The sequence below is a fragment of the Cucurbita pepo genome, chromosome LG01 (genome assembly GCF_002806865.2).
Source record: "Cucurbita pepo subsp. pepo cultivar mu-cu-16 chromosome LG01, ASM280686v2, whole genome shotgun sequence".
In the NCBI taxonomy this organism is placed as follows: domain Eukaryota; kingdom Viridiplantae; phylum Streptophyta; class Magnoliopsida; order Cucurbitales; family Cucurbitaceae; genus Cucurbita; species Cucurbita pepo.
Genome location: NC_036638.1, coordinates 9,287,289 through 9,311,447, shown reverse-complemented (window position 1 = coordinate 9,311,447; position 24,159 = coordinate 9,287,289). Strand labels below are relative to the sequence as shown.

Genomic DNA, 24,159 nt, shown 5'->3' with positions numbered 1-24,159 from the left:
TTTTTTTTTTTTTTTTTTTTTTTTTTTTACAAATAAAATGGATGAATTAATTACTCAATTTTTAAGCAATAATTAATGCATAATACGTACCATATAGAAAGGGCATCGATGGAAACATTTGCATTCTTTAGATATCCCGCAAATAGTATGAGAGCCACATAATACCATATCTCTAAACTACATGATAATAAATCAAAATATCATTAGTCTACTCGATATATCATTTTTATAATATGTATATTTAATTTATAATGTATATCATATTTAATTAAATAATGAACTAATTAATGTGGGTAACATGTATGATAAAATAATTTAAATATACTTCAATCAATAACTTATGTCATATTGTAAATATTTAATTTGCAAATCATATTTTTCAAATAATTAATATTGAAAATAAGTAATGCGCCTAACAAGTAAAATAAATTAAGCATATCAACTTAAAAAAAAAAATTGACTAGTCAATTTGAACTTTCCCTTTTTTAATACACTAAATTTAAATTAGTAACAAAAGTAATTCTAATTAATTAATGTCTTATCAACTTAAATAAATTAACTCTAATTAACTAATCTCTTATCAACTTAAATATAATTTAATTAATTAAAATATTAAAAATCTATCACACTATAATTTTTAACTAAACAAAAAAATTATTCACAAATTTAATCTATTAATTTCACTTTTTAATTTTAATTACTTAGTAACCAATGTGAAACTTTGCTAAATAATAGAGATTAAATTCAACCTTCTTAAAAATAATAAAGATTAAATCTAAATTATGACAATAAGTGAAATTATAATGGTCAAAATGAATAATTAATCTTATTAAAACCAAGAAAAAAGAAGATAATAATAATAATAATAATAATAATAAAACTGACCAGAGCATGACAGCTGAAGCAAGAGATAGTTTGCCAAAACCCCAAAGATTCTGAAAGGCTTTGGACGAGAAACCGGACCAGGCTCGCCCACAGCTCCCACTTAGTGCGTAAACAATCTTAGCCACCACAATGACCCACCACGACAGGTTCAGCACCACCCGCCAGTCCCCACTTCAACTTCAGCATCAGCAGCCAAGTAAAGAACGTGTGCAGTACCTGTATGTTCAAAATATCAATCAAAATTAATTTTATAACCATTTTTATTTTTTTATTTTATTTTTAAAAATTAAATTTATATGCATTACTTTCATTTTTTTTATTATATATAAAAAAAAATTAAATTAAAAAAACCATTTGAATTCTTAGTTAACTTTACCAAAGCCACAGCCGCTATCACTGACATCGCCATCATTTTGCTCTGAGCCTGCAGAAATTTGGAGACGGGAAAGTTCAGCGCGTACGCATAAAGCTGAGGGATCATCCATATCGACAGCACTCCGGCCGCCTCCGATATCTCCGCCGTCTGTCCAATCAGCTTCAGAAGCGGCGCCGAAAATATGTAAACCGGAGTTAGAATCACGGCCGTTGAAAGAAGGATGACCCACGATCTTTGCATGTACACTCCCATCATATCCAGCTGCCCGGCCCCGTACGCCTGCCCGCATAGCGTCTCCAACGCGCTTCCCATTCCTAGCTGCAGTTAAAAAAATTGTATTCATATAAATAAACAAATACATATATATATATATATACATATATATATAATGAACAATTTGCGATGAATTGCCGAGTACGTGCCATGACGCCGAAGGAAAAGCCGGCGATAACGGAGTTCTCGATAGAGACGGCGGCGAGGGCGATGGAACTGACTTGACCGGCGAAAAGTTGAGTGATGGCTCCGAAAGAGTATTGGCAAACGGAGGTGAACACCGCCGGAGCTGCAAGATACCACAGCTTCTTTGATTCAACAAAGAACTCTCTGAAGAAATCACGTGCGCTGTTGATCGGAGGTATGTCATCGGCGTCGGAAACAAAAACAGCCTTTGATTATTTTCGGCCTGATTCCGGCGAGTGGATCGGTTTGTTTTCGTCTCTCCGCGGCGAAACAAGTGGCTGGGAAAGATCCGCCATTGGACAAAGAGATTAGGAAATTTGTGTAACAAAACTAACAACTAATAAAATGTGTTAATCTTATTTATGGTATTTAGCAAAATTACTAATGTACCCTCGCAGACATTAGAGCTTAAACATATTTAATTAACTTGTATATTTTAAATAAATTGTCATAGTAATGAATCAATCAATGGTTTTCTTAAGAAATTAAGTTACTAAGTCATTAATGATCATCACATCCAATATGATTAAGTTCTCATACTAACGTTAGATATGTCTGCTTGCAAAAGCATTACAGTAATAGAACGGTATTATAAGGTGAATTCAAATGGGCGCAGGCGCATGGAAGCGGCCCGATCACATTCTTGAATAGCCCCTATGGTCTTCATGTTCCTCCATGAATGAATCATTGAACTTCTTGAAGCTTGCCATGATTTCAGGCATGTCTTCCTCGGCAGGTAAGATGGTTGTCCTCAAATGGAACACCCTGCAAGTAAAAATCAGCCAATGCCAACGACCAAGATACAAGAAGACCTTGCAAATAGAGAGATTATGATAGATTATTACCCTTCTTTCTGCCCAAAACCTGAGCCTGGAACAGTGGAGATTCCAGTGGCTTCTAAGAGCTTGAGACAGTAGAAAACATCAGGCATTTTCCCCAGCTTTTTGGCAGCCTCAATGGCTCTCGGCGGGAGGCGTATTTGTGGGAAAGAATACATGGCACCTGATAACAAATGATTGGTACTTATTCGTGTTCTTCTCCTCAGTGAAATTGCAGTAAAAATCCAAACAGTTTACCTTCTGTGAAATTGCATATCACGTTTCTACAGCTATTGAATCCATCAGTCATTATTCGTGCTCTTCTCCTCAGTGATTCAAGGATCCCCTTGCTGCAATCCCACAAATGATAAAAAGTTCTGTTTATTTCAGGACGATTATACGATAAACGGATTCGAAACAACTAGCCATACCTTTCCCTAATATACTGATCATATGAAATATCACCAGGCTTTGGTGGGTTGACCATCAACCCCATCTGCATATACATGAGAAAATTCAGGCGTGCCAGATATAAAGGTTAAGAGAGAAAATATATAACTCACAAATATCTGAGCGGGAACGTTTGGGCTGAGTGATATAGAAGCAATCTTATATATTTCATCGACTGTCTGCAGCATCGATGATCGAATGTTACACGAGTATCACAAAAATGCTGGATGGAAACTAATAAAATTGAATGGTAATCTTATTATTAAGTAATCAAACCTTTGGAGGAATGTTGGTCATCTCGAAGTATCCGCCCCGTTGTCCACATTCTCCCCAGTATCCTTTCGACACGGTGTGGAACGAAATAAGCTGCAGCTCCTTACTAATGGGTGGACCCATATCCAGTAATACCTGAGAGATGCAGCAGATTAGAGTATGGATTTGGAAACTAAAAAAGAAAGTTGAGACTCTAATATAACCATTTACCTTTCTAGAACTAATGAAGGGGCGTTCGTCCTGGTATACATTTTGCTGATAAACTTCATCTCCAAGTAAGACTAAGTTTTCTTGGAAACAAAATTTCAGTATCTCTATCAGATTTGCTTCACTAAGGCATTGACCAGTGGGGTTGCCAGGATTTATGATCACCATAGCTCTTACCTAACCAGAAACCAGCATATAATACATGAGCTATCGGCATGATTTTGGCCTAAAGACTTAAAACACTCAAATAAGTGAATGAGCTATGGATGCAAGATCCATTCAGATTGTGGCTCGAGGTTTTTAAAACGCGTCTGCTAGGGAGAGGTTTCCACACCCTTATAAAGAATGTTTAGTTCTCCTCTCCGATCGATATGAGATCTCACGAAGATATCTCAGTTTTAAAACTTATATTCTTAATTTCTATGTTTGATATGGAAACAATGCCATACAGGATTTCACTTTCACAAATGAATATGGAAAATGCACTAACGTTAATTCCTTTGGAGCGAGCCTGAGCAACTGACTGGCGAAGGTCATTAATGTCAAGACCCCAATTTGCAGTCTCTTCTAGGTAGTATGGAACAAGAGAGCCCCCAAACAGTGCTATTGTGGCCGAGTAAAGAGGGTATTGTGGAACCGGGACCAGAATCTGATAAGACACTAAATTTAAACTTAATGTGCAAGCAGAGGGTGTAGAGAATGAAGACAAGCCATTCAAGTGACATATTTTGCAAGAAAAAGCAATCAAATGGTCATGGTCAGTCAAGAAATAATACCCCATCCCCTTCACCACGGATAATAGTATTCAATATCTGCATTACGCCTTTACTAGCGCCATCAGTGAGGTATATGAGTTCTGGATCGCTGCCATGCAAGTAATTAAAAATCAGCATTTCAAGGTCATCAACCTATCTCAAACACATAAAGCTTATTGAAATTCATAGAGATATCATCTTTATCACCTTGGATAGCCATCTCGCCTTCCTATAAAGTCTGCTACTTCCTTCCGAATCGCAGGAATTCCTCGGGAATCGCTGTACGCGCCTGCAAGTATTTTCGAAGGATTAAAAACAATCAATTGAGTTATCTCCTTGAAGATCTGAACTTCTACGAGACTAATTTCAAGCTTTCTAAGTCAGTTGCAGTTCCAAGTTCCAAGTAGAAAATAAAAGTAAATTGAGTAATTGATGAAGTCGAAGTTTAGAAAATTTAAACAAAGTGGAGATGTAACCCCCTAAGCCCACATGAGAAGGCTGAGCCCTGAAGGGGTGGACACGAGGCAGTGTTTCAGCAAGGACACTGGCCCCGAAAGAGAGTGGATTAAGGGGTCCCACATCGATTGGAGAAGGGAACGAGTACCAGCGAGAATGCTGGGCCTGAAGGGAGGTGGATTGTGAGATCTCACATCGGTTGGAGAGAAGAACGAAACATTCTTTATAAGGGTATGGAAACCTCTCCCTATTAGACGCGTTTTAAAAACTTTGAGGGGGAAGCCCGAAAGGGAAAGTCCAAAAAGGATAATATTTGCTAGCGATGGGCTTAAGCTGTTACGTGACAAATGTGGTCCTGAATTCAAAAGCTGTGTCCTTGCTGTTACGATTTCATGACACCCCTTTACGCCAGCAAGATCACTCAAGGATTTAATCCTGAATCATTCTACCTTGTGCAAGCAAATTAACAAATTACCTAGGCCCCCGGGAGTCAATGAGAGGTAATGTTTGGCTCTTGCAATAGCATCAGCAGGAAATAATAATCCCACATTAGGATCTTCCAAGAGAAAGGGAGCTTGGCAAAGAGCGACAACCTGTTGTTGAATAAAGAGAGGCAGTGTTCATACAGACATAGCGACAGGAGTTGACTTCAGTCCCAAAAGGAACAAAAAGATCCGACAGCAACAAATGAAAGTGGCTGTAGTAACAAACCTGTCGTGGAAAAGTCAATGGCTTCTGTCCAAGAGCATGAGGATTCCCAACATTTGTGAAAATAATCTGCACAAACATTTGAAATTACGAGCAATATAAGTGCAAAAGTTCAAACTCAAGGCCACTAGCAGATAGTGTTGTTCTATCTCGGCTTTCTTTTTCAAGCTTCCCCTCAAAGTTTTTAAAGCGCGTTTGCTATGGAGAAGTTTCCACACCCTTATAAAGAGGTTTTATTCTCTTCCCCAACCGATGTGGGATCTCACAATCCACTCCCCTTCGAGGTCCAGCGTCCTCGTTGGAACTCGCTCCCTTCTCCAATCGATGTGGGACCCCCCAATCCACCCCCTTTGGGGCCGCGTCCTTGCTGGCACACAGCCTCGTGTCCACCCCCTTCGGGGCTCAGCCTCCTCATTGACACATCTCTGATACCATTTGTAACGATCTAAACCCACCACTAGCAAATATTGTCCTCTTTGGGCTTTCCCTTCTAGGGTTCCCTTAAGGTTTTTAAAATGCATCTGCTAGGGAGAGGTTTCCACGCCCTTATAAGGGTGTTTCGTTCTCCTCCCCAAACGATGTGGGATCTCACACAAACGGTCTCAACTCAATGATCCATCAATAACAAGAGATCAAAGATCAAAATCCTCCAAACTTCGAGAAGGGATAAGGAAATGGCAAGTTTAATTCAAGAACTAAGCAATAAATCACAGTAGGACATAGTAATGATCAAAGGTAACACATAAACAATTAACCAAATTCCTAAACAACTGAAGGAAGTTTTCGAGGAACTATATGATTGGATGAAAACTTCATACCTTTTTCCCTTCATTCTGAAGCTCAGAAGCCCGCAGATATAGTTCTCCTCTGACAGCATACTGAGCTTTTTTCACGTTTTCATTAATCGACTCGTAGTCGAGTGCCTTACGTGACATAATGATGTACTTGACTTAGCTATTACTCGAATACAGGCAAGCAAACCTAGAATTTACCAAGCTAAGAAGAATCTGCCCTGAACCTGAAATTTACAATAGAGATGCAGGGATGATTAATAACGAAAGTTCTTCCTCGACTTAATATCTAATGCAATGCATCAAGGGGATTATTGATAGCTTTGTGTTTAGTGGAGATTCAAGCAAATGAATCCACAGAAAACAGCAGAAACTTCCATGGACGAACCCCATAAAGCTCTTTTGGCTGGAGAAAACAAAAAAATTGCACAATCGAAGGCTTAAACAACATCCATTTTTCCAATATCAGAAGATAAACACAATGCGTAAATGTGAGCGGGTGATGAAAGGACTCGATCGGGTCAGATAAAAGAACAAACCAAAAACCTTATAGCTCTCTTGATTTTAGAAGTATCGCAAACGAAGAACAGGGCATCGACATAACCGAGGAAGAAATCCACGAACAGACAAAACAGTATATCATGATTTTGATCTCACCATCGGCCAATAGCAAGCCGCAGATTAAGAGAAATTAAAATAGAACAGACAAAAGAAGAGGGCATTGAGTAATGATCAAAACCTACCAGCGTTAAACTACAACATTGCGGATTCATTAAAAAAAACGGATCATTAACGCAAATCAACAAGAGGGAAACAAATGCTGATTAGCCTGATTGAACAGTCCCAACGAACAGAAACAAAACTGGATGATGAATCGATAGAAGCCAAAACTCATAATTTGGGAATTAATGATTAGATAAATCGCAGGTGGGGGTTCAATACGGTATGGCGTAGGGGAAGTCAAACTGACCTGTGCTCGAGCGAAGCGCAGCAGAAGAGAGGGAAAATCGCGGGCGAATGCAGCGATGTTGTACTGACACAGGGTTCGGATCCGGGTCTGAGTGCAAGATGGATATTGGGAAGGGGGCCTTATGTGGCAACCAAATTGAACGTAAGGATGCCATCAGAGCCACTGAAATTTAGATAAAGTTCTTGCAACTACTAAAATGTGGCGCAGCTTTGTACAGAACGTCTAGTTTTTGATAGGCTGCGGAATTTTGGTGGCTGTGTTTCCTTGGCTCAATCGGCAAGTAGTGGTCGGCGTTTTTTGTAATGCAGAAAATTGATTGTGATTTAAGCCCTTGAGCAACCTGACAAAATGAGATGCACCCTTTAAATATCTTTATTAAGTTTTTTCAGTTATGTTGCTGACTACATCACTGTTGACATGAGATGTGATGTCCAAAAACAATATATACATATACATATACATATATATATATATATATAATATGAAAAAAAATGGTATTTCATCTTTGAATTTTTTTTTTTCTAATGTTGATGTTCAAATCTTTGTCTTTATAATTTTTGACCTATATATTAATGGATAATGGATAAATATGATGTTCGTGAAAAAACTTACATTACCCTTTAAATATTTATTTTTTAAAATAAAAATAAAAATAAAATGATATGTTTATGAACAGAAATGAAAAGTAAGATTTGTCACTCTAATTCCGATCATAGGCAAAATACTAATTGCTCAAGAGTTCTTTAGTGCCACTTTCGAAGGTTAGAACGTCATTGTTTAAGGATGTAACGAGAAACATGCGATTGTAAAAGAGAGTAGATATGTTTACGGGGCGGGTCAAAGCTTCCGTGTCCCCTATTTCATTCTCATTCTCGCCAAATTCTCCATTTTTTTTTTTTTTGCGGGAGTTAGGTAGTGAGTCCAACAAAGAATTTGTTATTTATTATTTATTATTTAAATACCAATTTATTATTTAAAAAAAATACAAGTATCTCAAAGTTTTTATTTTTTAATATAATTTTTATTAAAAAATATTTTTAAAATCTTAATAAAGGGATATATTTCATTAATAAATATATATTATGCGTCCTAACATAATTTAATAAAAATTTCAAATTTTAAATATAACTTTTAACCATTTAATTTAAATATTAAAATTAGGACTTCAAAATTAATTAATTATTATTATTTTTAAATATTACTGTGGAATTGCGTAAATATAATCCATCTCAGCTCCATTTACCTCACGGTTAGAGAGCCATCCAAATGCATAAAAAATCGGCGCCAATCGAGAGAGTCACATCACGGCAAATCGCTACTTCTTTCTCCGTTCAGTCCTCCTGAAGTTCTTTGCGTGCGAGATCAAGAACATCGAGAATTCTTTTCAGTGGACTGTTGAAAGCGTTCCTGGGACTGATTCTTTCTGTTCAATTCAAAAATCTGCTTCTACTTCGATCTCGATACCGACGACTACTGCCTCTCTAGAACTGACGCCTAAAAGCGACGCCAAGAAGATCTGCCTCTTGTTCTGCTAGGCGAGACGAAGATTCTTCGCAGAAAATTGCTGCTGAGTCTGATGGAATTGAGCCACGTGATGGCTTATGGAGGTTAGTTCAATTATGTAGCTATATGGAGAAGAAATCTGTAGGAATATGCTTTCAATTTATGATACAGAATTTTTTAATATGCTTTCAATTTATGGTTTCCATTTGAGACTTCAAAATGTCCCCGCAGAAAGAACGATTAAGATTGTATTGCTGCGTAGCTCAGCCCGGTGAAGTTATTTGTGTTCCTGATCGTAATGTCGAATTGTTGAGATTTTGAAAGTTCTCCAATGTTTTTAAGTTTATAGCATTTTTCACTGCGAAACAACATTGCGTATTCTGCCTTTTTAATTTAAGCATGATAAACATAAGCTGTTCGAGTTTCACAGAAGTTTATTCAAAATCAAAAGTCCTTTGGATTAATGCTTGCACAGTTCTTATATTAGGAAGTTTGAAGATGGATTACGAACATAATTATGTCCAATGCTAAAGGAATTCGTGAACAACATGTTGCCTTTCTGGCATCCTTCAAGTTCCCCTGTGTGAACTTTGAGCAACTCTCCCTTATTTATGCACTGCTGAAATTGTTCGTCTCTTCATTGACGCCTGTTCTCTCCATCTTTCCAACTGGAAATTTTGACTAAGCTTTTACTATTGCTCGGATCTCGATTATATATATGAATTTGGAGAGGAGGGCCGACTAACTGTGTACCTTTTGACATTCATGATGCAGATTCATTAACAAGCAGAACTTTACTTTTTAGAAGATAACTTGCTCTGCCTATTAGAATCCCTCACTTTTTTGAGTTTTTCCTCCTCTTCAGTGGCTGTTATTATTATTATTATTTTTTTTTTTTGTAGCAGAAGCTCTACTTGGGTGACAATACTTTACCATCCTTTGAAGTGGAATTCCTGCTAAAAAATAGTGTGCAACAGTTGCCAGATTCTGACCATGTAAGCTCTCGTNATCCCTCACTTTTTTGAGTTTTTCCTCCTCTTCAGTGGCTGTTATTTTTTTTGTAGCAGAAGCTTTACTTGGGTGACAATACTTTACCATCCTTTGAAGTGGAATTCCTGCTAAAAAATAGTGTGCAACAGTTGCCAGATTCTGACCATGTAAGCTCTCGTGTTTATGAACACGGCACGTGATATAACTGTGGGAAGGGAAAGCCCAAAAGAGACAACATCTGTTAGCGGTAGATTTTGACTGTTATAAATTATATCAGAACCAAACATGGAGCGATGTGCTAGCAAGGAGGTTGAGCCCCAAAGGGATAGATATGAGGCGGTGTGCCATCAAGGACGATAGGCTCCGAAGAGAGGTGGATTGAGGATTTTACATTGATTGGAAAAAAGAACGAGTGTCAGCGAGGACGCTGGCCCCAAAGAGAGTGGATTGTGAGACCCNGTGATGTAACTGTGGGAAGGGAAAGCCCGAAAGAGACAATATCTGTTAGCGGTAGATTTCGACGATTATAAATGATATTAGAACTAAATATGGAGCGATGTGCTAGCAGGAGGTTGAGCCCCAAAGGGATAGATATGAGGCGGTGTGCCATCAAGGACGATAGGCTCCGAAGAGAGGTGGATTGAGGATTTTACATTGATTGGAAAAAAGAACGAGTGTCAGCGAGGACGCTGGCCCCAAAGAGAGTGGATTGTGAGACCCGACGCATTTCAAAAATTTTAAGGAGAAGTTCGAGGAAAAAAGTTCAAAGAAGACAATATTTGCTAGTGGTAAGCTTCACCGGTTACCATAGCTAGCTTCAATATGCACTGCTAAAGTTGTTTTTGAATATTTCTCTCGAAANGAATTTTACATTGATTGGAGAAAAGAACGAGTGCCAGCGAGGACGCTGGCCCCAAAGAGAGTGGATTGTGAGACCCGACGCATTTCAAAAACCTTAAGGAGAAGTCCGAGGAAAAAAGTTCAAAGAAGACAATATTTGCTAGCGGTAAGCTTAAGCTGATTTTTAATATGCACTGCTAAAGTTGTTTTTGAATATTTCTCTCGAAATTGCATTGTGAGCTAAGGTTAATCTAGACTTTTGTAGTGCAATTGTGGAACATATTTTAGTTTGTAATCTCTCTCTGACGTGACAGAATTTGCTGCTTTCNGGCTTTTGTAGTGCAATTGTCGAACATATTTAAGTTTGTAATCTCTCTCTGACGTGACAGAATTTGCTGCTTTCCCGATAGCAATGGCTTTTCCGGACGATGGAGTATGGCAAGGACTTCATAAATAGCTGCAGCATTTTCCTACGGTACGTCTATTATATTTCTGCTGTTATCCTTTTGTTATTGGGGATTGGGGTCTATTTCTGGAGGAAGGACATAACGTTCCTAGAATTATCGTCATAGAAATAAAAATGCAAGCAATATAAATATGTAAAATCTTAAAACATGTTAAAATAAGCAAATTTAAAAAATTAAAAGTTCAGAATAAAAAAAATAGAGAAAAGAACTTAAAATGTCGAAAGCAAAAATTCTAAGTTCAAAAAAATTTGTTCCATCTCTGAGATTTCTGAGTCCACATGAACGACAGAAAACAGTTCTGTACAATGCATCAACTAATAAAACAACGAAAAGAGCTAATATGAAAATTCACGATGAAACAAAAGCAAGCCAATAGCTAAAGTTAAGAAACAAAAGCTTGATCAATTAGCCCTCTCGACATGTCGACTAAAGACAACCTCTAAATCCGGAGGCTTGAAGAACTGCCTCACATTGCCATGGTTGAATTTCATAGAAGATTTTCGCTTCTTGGGGGCGGGCGGGCATTTTGAACCGGACCGGATCCGACAGTCGTCTCCTGTCGGCGTCGGCGGTTGGTCTTCTGTGTCACAGTGATCGAGTTCTTTGTGAATGGGATTCGTGTAAATAGGCACAAGAGGAGGTCGTGACTGAATTCCCGTGATGACCCATTTTCTGGGATCGAATTCGAAGCCCATATGGTCTTGGAAATTCTCTGAAAATCCCATAAGTTTTGGGGGGTGGGGGGTGGGGGAAGGAGAGAGATGTAGGGAAGTAATATAGAGGGGGGGAATAAGGGAATAAAGAGGGGATTGGTTTGGATAAAAGCAGAGGAATAAATAAAATTAAATGATCAAAGTTGGTGGTGCCGAGGATTTGCAAAGGAGAATATGGAAAGTGACTTTGGCCTAATTTGCTTTGCGTTGCGTTTGTTGCAGCTCTAAAGAGGAGTTTTTCCTCTTTTCTTTTCCCTTTTCTCTAGGAATCAAGAAACAGTGAAAAATTTTGGGAGTAAAAGGGAAGGAATAGTGACAATGCAAAATTTAGATTCATGCTTTAATAGATTCCCTGCCATGAGTGGGAGAGAGGGGAAACTCCACGAACTTCCAACCAACCAACCAACCGTAGTTGACTCTGGCGCTTAAATTTCAATTTCCTAATTTGTTCATCAAGGGTATGTTATTGTCTACTTTGAACTTAAATTCTTATGACTTTGCTTTTGATTTTCTAAAAGGTCACGTACCAATGAAGATATATTTCTTGCTTATAAATTCATGATCATTTCCTAAACTAGTCAAAGTGAGACTCCCTCCGAACAATCCTCAACAAATTTCACCCATTAAAATTTAAATAATAATTATTACGTGTCTCATTCATGCTAAACTTTTGTTGTCCATGAGCCAAAACAACACAACATTTAATTAACAAAACACCAAAGTTCATTAATTTGCTCGGTTTGTCCATGAGCCAAAACAACACAACATTTCATTAACAAAACACCAAAGCTCATTAATTTGTTCTGAGGTTGTTACACAATCAACCAGATACAGAAAAAGAACCGTAACGCCCCAATACGCCGTTAGCAAATATTGTTTTCTTTGGACTTTTCCTTTTGGACTTCTCTTCAAGGCTTCAAAACGCGTATGCTAGGGTAAGGTTTTCACACCCTTATAAATGGTGGTTTGTTCTCCTCTCCAACCAATGGAGGACATCGCAAGAACTCAACAAATTAAATATATCAACACAACAAATGAAAACTTTAACTTATAAGAATTATTAAATGAATCACCCATTCAAGTGTAGAGTTTAAATTACAGAGCTATATGAAAAGTAGTGAAATTTGCAGAAACAGTGCAAGCAAGTTATTTACCTAACAATAAAACAAAACAATTATATAGATATTTAGTGAAAAAGAAAAGAAAAAAAAAAAAAAAGAAAAGAAAAAAAAAAAAAACCCAGAAAAATTCAAACTAAAGAGCTCCAATTTTCAAGGTGAGTTATTCTCAAGCCGAAGGAATCTTGGAATTTGTAGGTTTCTTCCCAGTGCTCCGCAAAGGAGTTTACCAAAAGCTGCTTTTTCTTCCTTATCCAGTATTCCTTATTCCTCACCTTTCAGATTTGAACAAAGTTCAATCCAATTTCAAAATTCAAAAGCCAGTGTAAAACATGACATCCAATCCCATAGAATAATTGAGTTCTCATAATAAGGTTAGATATTATGTATGCTTGCAGAAGCTTTACAGTTTACATTATCCATAGAGTAGTACATAGTGAATTCGAAGCCGATCCGATCACGCCCTTGATTAACGCCCTTCGTATTCCTCCATGAATGCATCATTGAACTTCTTGAAGCTTGCCATGATTTCAGGCATGTCTTCCTCAGCAGGTAAGATGGTTGTCCTCAAATGGAACACCCTGCAAATAAAAATCAGCCAATGCCAATGACCAAGATACAAGAAAACACCTTGTAAATAGAGAGATTATTTTATAATATAATTACCCTTCTTTCTGCCCAAAACCTGAGCCTGGAACAGTGGAGATTCCAGTGGCTTCTAAGAGCTTGAGGCAGTATAAAACATCAGGAACTTTTCCCAACTGTTTGGCAGCCTCGATCGCTCTCGGCGGGAGGCGTATTTGTGGGAATGAATACATGGCACCTGTTAACAAATACTCTTAGTCTTTTTAATCTAATATCATAGCAATAGAATTTTGGGAGGGAAGAGTTAAAAAAAAATGGAACATTCTAACAAAAAACAGTTTACCTTCTGTGAAATTGCAGACTACATTTTTACAGCTATTGAATCCATCAGTCATTATTCTTGCCCTTCTCCTCAGTGATTCAAGGATCCCCTTGCTACAATCCCAAAAATGATAAATGATCATAAGAAGAAACCAGACAACCATTAAGAGGAGGATGTGATGCTAGCCATACCTTTCCCTAGAATAATGATCATAAGAAATATCACCAGGCTTGGGTGGGTTGACCATCAACCCCATCTGCAAATAAAGAAAGCAACTTTCCATATGAGAGAATTCAGGCAAGCCAAATATAAAGGTTAAGATCAAACATATAACACATTGAGTTGACTCACAAATATCTGAGCAGGAACGTTTGGACTGAGTGATATAGAAGCAACCTTATATATTTCATCGACCGTCTGCATCATCGACGATTCAATGTTACACAAGTATCATAAAAATGCTGGATGGAAAGTAATGAAATTGAATGGTAATCTTATTAAGTAATCAAACCTTTGGAGGAATGTTGGTCATCTCGAAGTATCCACCCCGCTGTCCACATTCTCCCCAATATCCTTTCGACACGGTGTGAAAAGAAATAAGCTGCAGTTCCTTGCTAATAGGTGGACCCATATCTAGTAATACCTGAGAGATACAACATATCATATCATCGAGTTGAAAACTGAACCGAAAAGAAAATGTTGAGAGGCTCAAACATGACAATTTTACCTTTCTTGAACTAATGAAGGGGCGTTCATCCTGGTATACGTTTTGCTGATACACCTCATCTCCAAGTAAGACCAAATTTTCTTGGAAACAGAAGTTCAGAATCTCTCTCAGATTTGCTTCACTAAGACATTGCCCAGTGGGGTTGCCAGGATTTATAATCACCATTGCTCTTATCTGACCAGAAACCAACATATAAGACACGAGTTATCAGTATGACTTTGGCCTGAAGATATAAACACACTCAAACATAAATGTCTACCGAGCTATGTATGCAAGGATCGACTAATATACCTCGGTTTCTAGATTCAAAAACCGAAAAGTTATATTCTTGGTTTCATGTTTTTATGGAAACACTGCATACAGGATTTCACTTTCACCAACAAATATGGTAAATGTACTAACATTAATTCCTTTGGAGCGAGCCTGAGCAACTGATTGGCGAAGGTCGTTAATGTCAAGACCCCAATTCTCAGTCTCTTCTAGGTAGTATGGAACAAGAGAGCCCCCAAACAGTGCTATTGTAGCCGAGTAAAGAGGGTATTGTGGAACCGGGACCAAAATCTGATAAAGCATCAATTTAAGCTTAACATGAAGACAGGGGGTGAAGAGAATGGGGGGAAAAGCTATTCAAGTAACATATTTTGCAAGAAAAAGCAATCAAATGGTCATGGTCAGTACATAAATGTCTACCGAGCTATGTATGCAAGGATCGACTAAGATACCTCGGTTTCTAGATTCAAAAACCGAAAAGTTATATTCTTGGTTTCATGTTTTTATGGAAAAACTGCATACAGGATTTCGCTTTCACCAACAAATATGGTAAATGTACTAACATTAATTCCTTTGGAGCGAGCCTGAGCAACTGATTGGCGAAGGTCATTGATGTCAAGACCCCAATTCTCAGTCTCTTCTAGGTAGTATGGAACAAGAGAGCCCCCAAACAGTGCTATTGTAGCCGAGTAAAGAGGGTATTGCGGAACCGGGACCAAAATCTGATAAAGCATCAGTTTAAGCTTAAAATGCAAACAGAGAGTGAAGAGAATGGGGAAAAGCTATTCAAGTAACATATTTTGCAAGAAAAAGCAACCAAATGGTCATGGTCAGTCAAGAAATAATACCCCATCCCCTTCACCACGGATAATAGTGTTCAATATCTGCATTACACCTTTACTAGCACCATCGGTGAGGTATATGAGTTCTGGATCGCTGTCATAACAGCAATGAACAGTAAGGATTTTAAGGTCATGAATCTAAGAGCATGTCTGAAATGACTTTCTAAACGCTTTAAAAATAATAGAGATATCATCATTATCACCTTGGATAGCCATCTCGCTTTCCTATAAAGTCTGCTACTTCCTTCCTAATTGCAGGAAGTCCTCGAGAATCGCTGTAAGCACCTAGAAGTATTTTGGAAGGATTAAATGCCAATCAGTTCTATGTAGCTTCTTGAAGATCCTAACTTCTATGAAACAAATTTCAGAACTTCCTCAATTAGTTGTACTTCCAATTTCCATGCTATTACTATAGAAAAGAGCATCTGAAACTAAAACTGTCCTCACTTATATGATTTCATGACACCCCTCCTCACCGGCAAGATCGTTCAACGATTAGTCCAGCATCACTCTAACTTGTGAAATCAAATTAAGAAATTACCTAGCCCTCCCGGAATCAGTGAGAGATAACTTTTGGCTCTTGCAATAGCATCAGCAGGAAATAATAATCCTACATTAGGATCGTCCAACAGAAAGGGAGCTTGACAAAGAGCAACAACCTGTAGAAGCAAGGGTTAGGTAGTATTTATGGTGACCCATTGGGACAGGAGTTGACTTCGGTCACAAATGAAGCAAAAACTTTTATGTTCGTGTTTACTTAGTCACTGAACTTGATAAAGTGTTTAATAAGTCCTTCAACTTTCAAGGACCTATTGGATACAAAATTATTGGTTCAAAGGTTTATTAAACACTTTTAAAGTCGGAGGTCTATTAACCATAAAATTGAAAGCTTTGACATCTACTAGACACTTATATGTTCGTGGACCTATTAGATACAAACTTGAAAGTTGATGAAACGACAAAAAAGGATCAAAATGCAACAAATGAAGTGGCTGTAGTAACATACCTGACGTGGAAAAGTCAATGGCTTCTGTCCAAGAGCATGAGGATTCCCAACATTTGTGAAAATAATCTGCAGAAAATTTTGAAACCATGAGCAATAGGAATGTTTGGGCCAGAAAAATTGCTCTGAATGAGACTGAAACATGAGATAGCAAGGGTGCGAGTTGAAAGTGCCACCAAAGTCCCGCTTGGAGCTCAAGCTCAGCCTCACGATTTTAAAACACGTCTGTTAGGGAGAGGTTTCCACACCCTTATAAAGAATGTTTCGTTCCTCTCTCCAACCGATGTAGGATCTCATAATATAAGTAGGATACAATATCTCCATTGGTATAAAGCCTTTTGGGTGAAACCAAAAGTAAAGACGTAAGAGCTTATATCTAAAATGGACAAGATCATACTGATGTGGAGATAAATGCCAAGTTTATTCCAAAAACTTATTGCAGGACAAAAGTATTGATCAAAGGTGAAACATAACCAATTAACCAAACTCCTTAAACAATCAAAGCATACCCTTTTCCCTTCTTTTTGAAGCTCAGAAGCTCGCAGATACAATTCTCCTCTCACAGCATACTGAGCCTTTTTCACATTTTCATTAATCGACTCGTAGTCTAGTGCCTTTTGTGACATGATGATATACTTAATCTCTAGTAGCTATTACTCCAGCTAAACACAATCTGCCCGGAACCTGAATTTTAGAGAAGTAAGATAAATGAGAAACCAAATGACAGAAATCACAGGTTATCAAGTTTCATCGGGTTACTATTGGGAATACACACACAAAAAGAAGAACAAAAAACTCCAAACCTATCAACTTGAGTTTTAGATTAAGCATTTGGGTTTTGTGTATGCAAAGGACAGACCAAAAAGCTTATAGCTCTTTTGATTTGGGCATTCACATAAACGAGGAAGAAATCAATATACAATTAACAAACTACACAATAAACATGCAAAGAAGATAATCTACAGAAAATGGGAAGCGAAACAGTCCCAAATAGAGAAAAATTTGATTCAAGCGTTTGCAAGGGGAAGAAAAAGAACTTGTTTTGTTCGAGGCAAGCGCTGCAGGAGGTAGTGGAGCTCGTGAGCGAGTGACACAGAATTGGGAGCAGCAGGGGCGGCTCAGTTTTTGTTGGCAATGAGATTGAACGAAACGATGCAGCAGAGCCACTGAAATTTGGAATGTGGATTTTTCCCTTAAAGAGATAAAGCACCAAAAGTGTGGCGCAGCTTCATGCAGAAACTTCAGTTTTGATAAGAGTCCAGAAATTTGGCGGTTCTGTTACGTTGGCTCATGGTCGTATTCGGCCAATGAAATCGGCAAGTAGTGGCGGGTGTTCCTTTTCAACACACAAAAATCAAATTCTATAATCTTCATGATCTTTAAAATAAATACTATATCCAAATTTAAATATTCTTTATTATTATTATTTTTTTTTCATAAAATAGCATTAAAGTATGAAGTTATGGTATAAACTTTTTAAATTTGAATTATGTGGTTTATTATGATTACATCTTAGCAACGAACCCTTTTTATTATTATTATTGTAAAATTGAAAAATTGATATCGATATCGATATCGACATTAATTTTGAATGAACATCAATATTGATGTCCAATTTGTCAATTTAGGGTATGCCAATTCGTAATCCCTTACTTTGCAGTAAAGCTTGTTTATATTATCGCAACATCATTTACAAAATTAAATTTTTGATGTATTAATTGACATTTCTATTTGTGTTAGCATGGTAAAAGGTCACATCTCTAGTTGTGTTACTTTTTGTTATTGTATTTTCTAAAAAAATATTTTATCTAAATAAATTTTCAACCTATTTATTTTTTAAAATTTCTTATCTAATAAAGATATAATTTAAATTTTGAATTTGTAACTAGATTAATTATTGTTTTAAAATTCTGAATTTATAAAAGATTATTTAAAAGTTACCAAANTATTGTTTCAAAATTCTGAATTTATAAAAGATTATTTAAAAGTTACCAAATAAACACGTCGGAAAGTTCCAATAATTTATTAATAAGTAATTCACTGTCCTTTTCCATTTTTGTAGTGTCTAAAAATAAATTAATGGATTGGGTAATGAGTCAAATGACACGGAAGGGCAAAATGCAGCCGGCCTCGGGAAATCCGCTCTGCAAACATACTAAGGTTGAAACGTCGTCGTTTGCGATATTTACATTTTTACCCAGCAGAACAACGCGCGCTTTTATATGCCCGGGGGTATTTTTGACTGCATACTATTCCTGGCACCAGCAACCGGAATAGACTTTATACGGTTAAAGAGGCAACCAAGTGCAGCATAAAACGGCGCCAGTCGCGAGAGTCACATCGGCCATATGGCGGCAAACCGCTCTCTTCTAATTCTGTTCAAAAGCCCTAACACACGCGTCGAATCCTCTCGAAGTTCGTCGTCGGTAATAGTTTCTAGAACATACGCCATCGGATGTTCAAAGATAAAGAACCGCATTGCGTGCGAGATCAAGAATTTCGAGAATCCTTATCCGTGGACTATCGAAAGCGTTCCTGGTACTGATCCTTTTTCCTCAATTCAAAATTCTGCTTCTACTTCGTCCTCCGTACCAATGGCTGCTGCCTCAGTCGCCGCCGCCGGTCTGGAATTGTCTTCTAAAAGCGACGCCAAGAAGATCTGCCTATTTTTCTGCGCGGAGACGAAGATTCTCGCGGAGAAAATCGCCGCTGAGTCCGATGGAATTGAGCTACGTAATATCTCATGGAGGTTAGTTAGATTATTTTAGCCATAATGTAGGAAATATCTAGGAAAAGCTTCATTCGATAGTTTTCTAATCGTTGCAGTATTTTTAATTCTGACTACGGCTTATCGCTGTGACGATCCAGAATGTATAGCTGTGCTTTCAATTGAAAGTCTTCATTTCATACCTCAAAATTTCACCGCAGATGCAGCTGTTGAGATTGTAATGCTCCTGATCACAACGTCGAGTTGTTGAGATTTTGGAAGCTCTCCTGTGTTTTCGAACTTAATAGTATTTTCACTCCATAACAATATTGCGTATTCTGCTGGTGGAAAATGTATTTACGTGCCTCTCATCAATGATTAAAGCATGATAAACACAAGCTGTTTAAGTTTCTAATTTCTACTTGTATTCTAGTTAAAATTTCATCAAAATCAGAAATCCTTTGGATTAATGCTTACTACGTTCTTATGTTAGGAAGTTTGAGGATGGATTTCCGAACATATTTATACCTAATGCACAAGGAATTCGTGGACAGCATGTGGCTTTTCTTGCATCCTTCAGTTCACCAGCTGTAATCTTTGAGCAACTCTCCGTTATTTATGCTCTGCCGAAACTGTTCATCTCTTCATTTACGCTTGTTCTTCCCTTCTTTCCTACTGGAACTTTTGAGCGCATGGAGGATGAAGGAGATGTTGCAACTGCTTTTACTCTAGCGCGGATCCTATCGAATATACCTATTTCAAGAGGAGGACCAACGAGCCTTGTGACTTTTGACATTCATGCCTTGCAGGTTCAATAGCTACTATCTACAAATATAAAATGAGCAGAACTTTCCTTTTTAGCAGATAACTTACCTATAAGAATCCTTCGTCACCTTTTTTAGTGNTGAGCAGAACTTTCCTTTTTAGCAGATAACTTACCTATAAGAACCCTTCGTCACCTTTTTTAGTTCTTTTTTCCTCTTCGGTGGCTGTCTTATTAAGCTCTTCTTACTCTTTTTCATCAGGAGAGGTTTTACTTTGGAGACAATATTTTACCTTGCTTTGAAAGTGGAATTCCTTTGCTAAAAAATAGATTGCAGCAGTTGCCAGATTCTGACAATGTAAGCTCTTTGTCTTCTATGTACTATTGTTTCTCTCCACGTGTCTGTGTTCATTTATAGCTTACGTTGATATGATTGTGGTATTTTCATAGAAGTTTATTTTAGATCGTCCTTGATTTTTTAATATTTGTCTCAAAACTGCATTGTGAGACAAGATCGATCTAGAATTTTGCAGTAGAATTGTTGAATAGATTTACTTTGTAGTACCTATCTCATTGAAGTGACAGAATTTTCTGCTTTCTAGGTGGCAATTGCTTTTCCTGATGATGGAGCATGGAAAAGATTTCATAATCAGCTGCAGCATTTTCCTACGGTAAATAGACTATATATGTATATACTTTTATGAAAACTTTCATTCAGAAAAAGTAAATGAAAGAATGATAAATAGATTATGTTGAATCTAACACGTCCTTGTCGTGAAGAGAATATGATAGACTGTGTGAGGCCCATAATAGATATCAGTAAACAAGGAGATCAAGTGTAACAGGCTCTCCACTGCTCAGATAGCTGAATAAGTTACTTTTAGTTGTTAAGGCATATTTTTGCTGGTTAGCAATCAGTTTAGTTAATATCCGATTCTCCACATTTAGCAAGTTCTGGAGTCAAGATGGTATTAGAGGAAATATGAGAAGTACAATGTAGAAATCTTTTCTCAGGGTGAATAAAATGAGTCCTTGTCTAGAAAACAGAACGGCCATTAAATAATCACGTAATGGATTTAATATTTATAGAAGTATTAAGTTTTGCTAGCCCTAATATGCTTATGGGTTTTCACAATTGCCACAGTAAAATTGCAAAATACTAGGTTTCACTAAGATTGTGACAAATTTTTCTAGCTGCTAGCAGCGGAGTTGAACCTAACCAACTGTAGAGTGATTTTCATATACAAGTTTTTATGTGAACTTGAAACATTAATGGAAAGAAAGGGGTGGACTCANCGGAGTTGAACCTAACCAACTGTAGAGTGATTTTCATATACAAATTTTTATGTGAACTTGAAACATTAATGGAAAGAAAGGGGTGGACTCAAAAATTCAAAGAACAATTATATAATAGGAAGTCAATTAGGAAGATTCTTACAACATAGGCATTCAGATATCCAATTGCTCATTCGGAACTCCCTGAACAGACACTCAAGCAGTAAGAACTGAACTGAATTTACTTGAAACAAGGCTGGGACCAATTGGAATTTGACATCATCTTCCTGATATTTTTTTAATAACCTCGCTTGGATTAACACCAAGGAGTAATGTCCATGAGGACTTCGTTTTCTTTGGCATTTTGTCTTTCCAAATAACCTTCAGAATGTTTCTCAGTAGTCTCTGATTTGTACACAAACTGCTGAAGTAAATATTTCACAGAGCAGTCCACTGATTGCTCCGGATTCTACACCCTTCTATCTGGGCAATTTCTTAGAGGTTAACCATAATGCTCAGTAGCCTCTTGGCCTCTTCAAATTTTATCTAATTGGCTTCATAGGTGATCTTGAAGATGTCAGTGAAAAAACAAGATATGCTAAGGACTTAAATTACAATGCGAATATAAGTCTTAAAATTGTGTCTTGTATTGAAACTATGCCTGTTCTTAAAGTTTGGACTTGTTTTCTTGAGTTCAACATGGGGTGTAGAGATTCAAACTGATCTTTTAGTGTGTGTATGTGTCTTAATTAATTGAATTAAACTCATGATGACTTAAACCTTTGATAGACAACATGTCGTTCTCTATTATAGGTTCAACTATACCACTTTTTGGATAACCGGGAGTGGGAGCTTGGCTCCTTCCCCATACCAGGTCACACCCGCCCCAAGGCCTGGACCTGGGTCTTTGGTGCGTTTTGGACCTACAACCTTGAATAACTGCTTTAAACTCCCTTCTGGCCATCTGTTATATTCCGTACTCCGTCACATACTCAAACAAGCAAGGGAGATAAACTATGGTCTAGGCAAACATATAATTCAACTGTGCCCTCCAGGATGTATTTTCCACGAGGAACATTGCATGATAATCTTTATTCTGCTATGCTAAACCTTGTTTTAAGTTCTGCTGATTGCATGATGATCTTGTTGATACTTTAGATTGTATGTGCCAAAGTTCGGGAAGGAGAACAACGAATTGTGCGCCTAAAGGAGGGAGATCCAAAAGGACGGCATGTTGTGATTGTTGATGATTTGGTTCAATCAGGTGGAACTCTAATAGAGTGTCAGGTAACTAAATACTTGCGTATGAATCTCTTATTGAAGATATGTTATGGAATGCGCATTTACTCTCTTCTCATTCCAGAAAGTGTTGGCTGCACATGGAGCAGCAAAAATCAGTGCTTACGTAACACACGGGATTTTTCCAAATANCAGCAAAAATCAGTGCTTACGTAACACACGGGATTTTTCCAAATAGATCGTGGCAACGCTTTAAACATGATAATGGAGGTATTTTTCTCTATTATTAGCNTAGATCGTGGCAACGCTTTAAACATGATAATGGAGGTATTTTTGCTCTATTATTAGCTTATATTGATACACTGTTATTTTATTATATGCGTGTGGAACACATAATCCCCAACTAAAAGGGAAAGGAGTAAAATTGTCCTTCACGAAGCCCAACCGGAAGAGATAGAATCATTAAGTTTTGAAAATACATTGAAGATTATCGACAACAAAATTGGGTTGATCCCCACACTTCGCACATATCCAGACCAAACTGATCTTAAAAATTTTGAAACCATCAGCGAGTTTGCTTCGCGTGTGAGTTTGAGTTTGCTTCTTGTATTGCTTCGCGTGAGTTTGAAACCACAAAATTTTGATACCAAACATATCCAGAACAAAATACGTNACTGATCTTAAAAATTTTGAAACCATCAGCGAGTTTGCTTCGCATGTGAGTTTGAGTTTGCTTCGTGTATTGCTTTGCGTGTGAGTTTGAAACCACAAAATTTTGATACCAAACATATCCGGAACAAAATACGTGAGTTTGCTTCGCGTATTGCAACTCTCTGTGGATTGTGGCATGCAACATGTAGAATTGATTAGTCATGGTATAGAAAATGAAGTAACTAAGGTTTTAGTTCGTTTTGGTCACTGTACCTTCATCTTCAACTTTGGTTCATTTTTGTCCAATACTTTCAAAATATTTATTTTGGTCTCTATACATTTTAAAAGTGACTATTCTGGTCCATTTGTTTTGTCGTTTTTTAAATTTTAAGAGACGAAAATAGTCAATTTTTAAGACGTGTATCAAGTTTTAAAACTTGAAAGTACAGTAGAATTTAAACTGATAATTAATCAAATGCTGCCTGCATATATATCTTCCGGTTATCATTCCTTAAAGCTGCTGTCATTTACAGGGCATCCTGAGAACGGGCTGAACTACTTCTGGATTACTGATTCGTGCCCATTGACTGTTAAAGAAGTGGCGAATAAAGCTCCTTTTGAAGTTCTTAGCCTTGCGGGTTCTATAGCTGCAGCGCTTCGTATATAGCCAGATCATCTGCATATCAAGGCTCATCATATGCTTGGTCAGTATATCTAATGGTAAATGGAAGATTGATTAGGACCCGTCTATAATTACTACTTTTTTTTTTAAAAGAAACTTTTTTTTATAGTAATTATAATGATTTTTTTTTTAGATTTTTTTTTTTTTTCCATTTTCAAAATTTGATTTGAATTGTGAAAATACTTTTAAAACACAGATAACAAAATAAAAATACAGAAATTTAATTAACAAGCCTATTTTTTAAAACAAGAAAATGAAGAAACTAAGATTTGGTTGGTTGAGTTTCATTTGATAATCATTTGGTTTTTAACTTC

At 37.2% G+C, this 24,159-nt stretch overlaps 4 protein-coding genes and 1 pseudogene across 8 annotated transcripts in view; 2 read left to right on the top strand and 3 right to left on the bottom strand.

Moving 5' to 3' along the window:
- Window positions 1–1,573, bottom strand: part of LOC111809853 (protein DETOXIFICATION 31-like) — a 3,243-nt gene extending 1,670 nt beyond the window's left edge. The window contains 4 exon segments of the mRNA XM_023696309.1: window positions 91–177; window positions 886–1,041; window positions 1,043–1,101; window positions 1,262–1,573. Coding sequence (XP_023552077.1) covers window positions 91–177; window positions 886–1,041; window positions 1,043–1,101; window positions 1,262–1,573 — 614 coding nt within the window.
- Window positions 1,574–2,192: 619 nt separating this feature from the next.
- On the bottom strand, window positions 2,193–7,336 carry LOC111808545 (glutamate--glyoxylate aminotransferase 2). Of its 3 annotated transcripts, none has more exons than XM_023694610.1 (14): window positions 7,149–7,336; window positions 6,206–6,405; window positions 5,391–5,456; window positions 5,155–5,272; window positions 4,431–4,512; window positions 4,245–4,332; window positions 3,959–4,117; window positions 3,472–3,645; window positions 3,265–3,396; window positions 3,102–3,167; window positions 2,970–3,034; window positions 2,797–2,888; window positions 2,566–2,722; window positions 2,193–2,485 (listed from the first exon to the last, which is right to left on the bottom strand). In XM_023694610.1, the coding sequence occupies exons 2-14, from the start codon at window positions 6,320–6,322 to the stop codon at window positions 2,356–2,358; spliced, it is 1,446 nt and encodes a 481-aa protein (XP_023550378.1). In that variant the 5' UTR covers window positions 6,323–6,405; window positions 7,149–7,336; the 3' UTR covers window positions 2,193–2,355. The 3 variants fall into 3 exon arrangements, with proteins under 3 accessions (XP_023550378.1, XP_023550386.1, XP_023550395.1); XM_023694618.1 differs by lacking the exon at window positions 7,149–7,336 and adding an exon at window positions 6,922–7,110; XM_023694627.1 differs by lacking the exon at window positions 7,149–7,336 and adding an exon at window positions 6,725–6,853.
- Window positions 7,337–8,425: 1,089 nt separating this feature from the next.
- On the top strand, window positions 8,426–9,531 carry LOC111809674 (annotated as a pseudogene).
- Window positions 9,532–13,103: 3,572 nt separating this feature from the next.
- On the bottom strand, window positions 13,104–17,842 carry LOC111802348 (glutamate--glyoxylate aminotransferase 2-like). Of its 2 annotated transcripts, none has more exons than XM_023686688.1 (14): window positions 17,566–17,842; window positions 17,038–17,212; window positions 16,532–16,597; window positions 16,067–16,184; window positions 15,729–15,810; window positions 15,532–15,619; window positions 15,247–15,405; window positions 14,414–14,587; window positions 14,198–14,329; window positions 14,038–14,103; window positions 13,878–13,942; window positions 13,708–13,799; window positions 13,446–13,602; window positions 13,104–13,360 (listed from the first exon to the last, which is right to left on the bottom strand). In XM_023686688.1, exons 2-14 carry the CDS (start codon window positions 17,152–17,154, stop codon window positions 13,249–13,251), a joined length of 1,428 nt encoding a protein of 475 aa, XP_023542456.1. In that variant the 5' UTR covers window positions 17,155–17,212; window positions 17,566–17,842; the 3' UTR covers window positions 13,104–13,248. The 2 variants fall into 2 exon arrangements, with proteins under 2 accessions (XP_023542456.1, XP_023542449.1); XM_023686681.1 differs by lacking the exon at window positions 15,247–15,405 and adding an exon at window positions 14,816–14,974 and having other exon boundaries at window positions 17,566–17,751.
- Window positions 17,843–18,831: 989 nt separating this feature from the next.
- On the top strand, window positions 18,832–23,841 carry LOC111802363 (ribose-phosphate pyrophosphokinase 4-like). Of its 2 annotated transcripts, none has more exons than XM_023686708.1 (8): window positions 18,832–19,277; window positions 19,729–20,044; window positions 20,261–20,356; window positions 20,601–20,669; window positions 22,432–22,560; window positions 22,637–22,666; window positions 22,713–22,782; window positions 23,697–23,841. In XM_023686708.1, the coding sequence occupies exons 1-8, from the start codon at window positions 18,877–18,879 to the stop codon at window positions 23,828–23,830; spliced, it is 1,245 nt and encodes a 414-aa protein (XP_023542476.1). In that variant the 5' UTR covers window positions 18,832–18,876; the 3' UTR covers window positions 23,831–23,841. The 2 variants fall into 2 exon arrangements, with proteins under 2 accessions (XP_023542476.1, XP_023542468.1); XM_023686700.1 differs by lacking the exon at window positions 22,713–22,782 and adding an exon at window positions 22,805–22,839 and having other exon boundaries at window positions 22,637–22,701.
- Window positions 23,842–24,159: the final 318 nt, after the last annotated feature.

What these genes read in the sequence shown, in the direction of transcription:
- LOC111802363 (XM_023686708.1), top strand. Translation starts at nt 18,877, where the DNA reads ATGGCGGCAAACCGCTCTCTTCTAATTCTGTTCAAAAGCCCTAACACA. An exon ending in CTACGTAATATCTCATGGAG is followed by an intron (nt 19,278 to 19,728) that starts GTTAGTTAGATT and finishes TTCTTATGTTAG; the next exon opens with GAAGTTTGAGGATGGATTTC. An exon ending in AGCTGCAGCATTTTCCTACG is followed by an intron (nt 20,670 to 22,431) that starts GTAAATAGACTA and finishes TTGATACTTTAG; the next exon opens with ATTGTATGTGCCAAAGTTCG.
- LOC111802348 (XM_023686688.1), bottom strand. Translation starts at nt 17,154, where the DNA reads ATGTCACAAAAGGCACTAGACTACGAGTCGATTAATGAAAATGTGAAA. An exon ending in ACTGATTCCGGGAGGGCTAG is followed by an intron (nt 15,811 to 16,066) that starts GTAATTTCTTAA and finishes AAATACTTCTAG; the next exon opens with GTGCTTACAGCGATTCTCGA. An exon ending in TGACCAACATTCCTCCAAAG is followed by an intron (nt 14,104 to 14,197) that starts GTTTGATTACTT and finishes TCGATGATGCAG; the next exon opens with ACGGTCGATGAAATATATAA.
- LOC111808545 (XM_023694610.1), bottom strand. Translation starts at nt 6,322, where the DNA reads ATGTCACGTAAGGCACTCGACTACGAGTCGATTAATGAAAACGTGAAA. An exon ending in ACGTTCCCGCTCAGATATTT is followed by an intron (nt 3,035 to 3,101) that starts GTGAGTTATATA and finishes ATGTATATGCAG; the next exon opens with ATGGGGTTGATGGTCAACCC. An exon ending in GATCAGTATATTAGGGAAAG is followed by an intron (nt 2,889 to 2,969) that starts GTATGGCTAGTT and finishes GTGGGATTGCAG; the next exon opens with CAAGGGGATCCTTGAATCAC.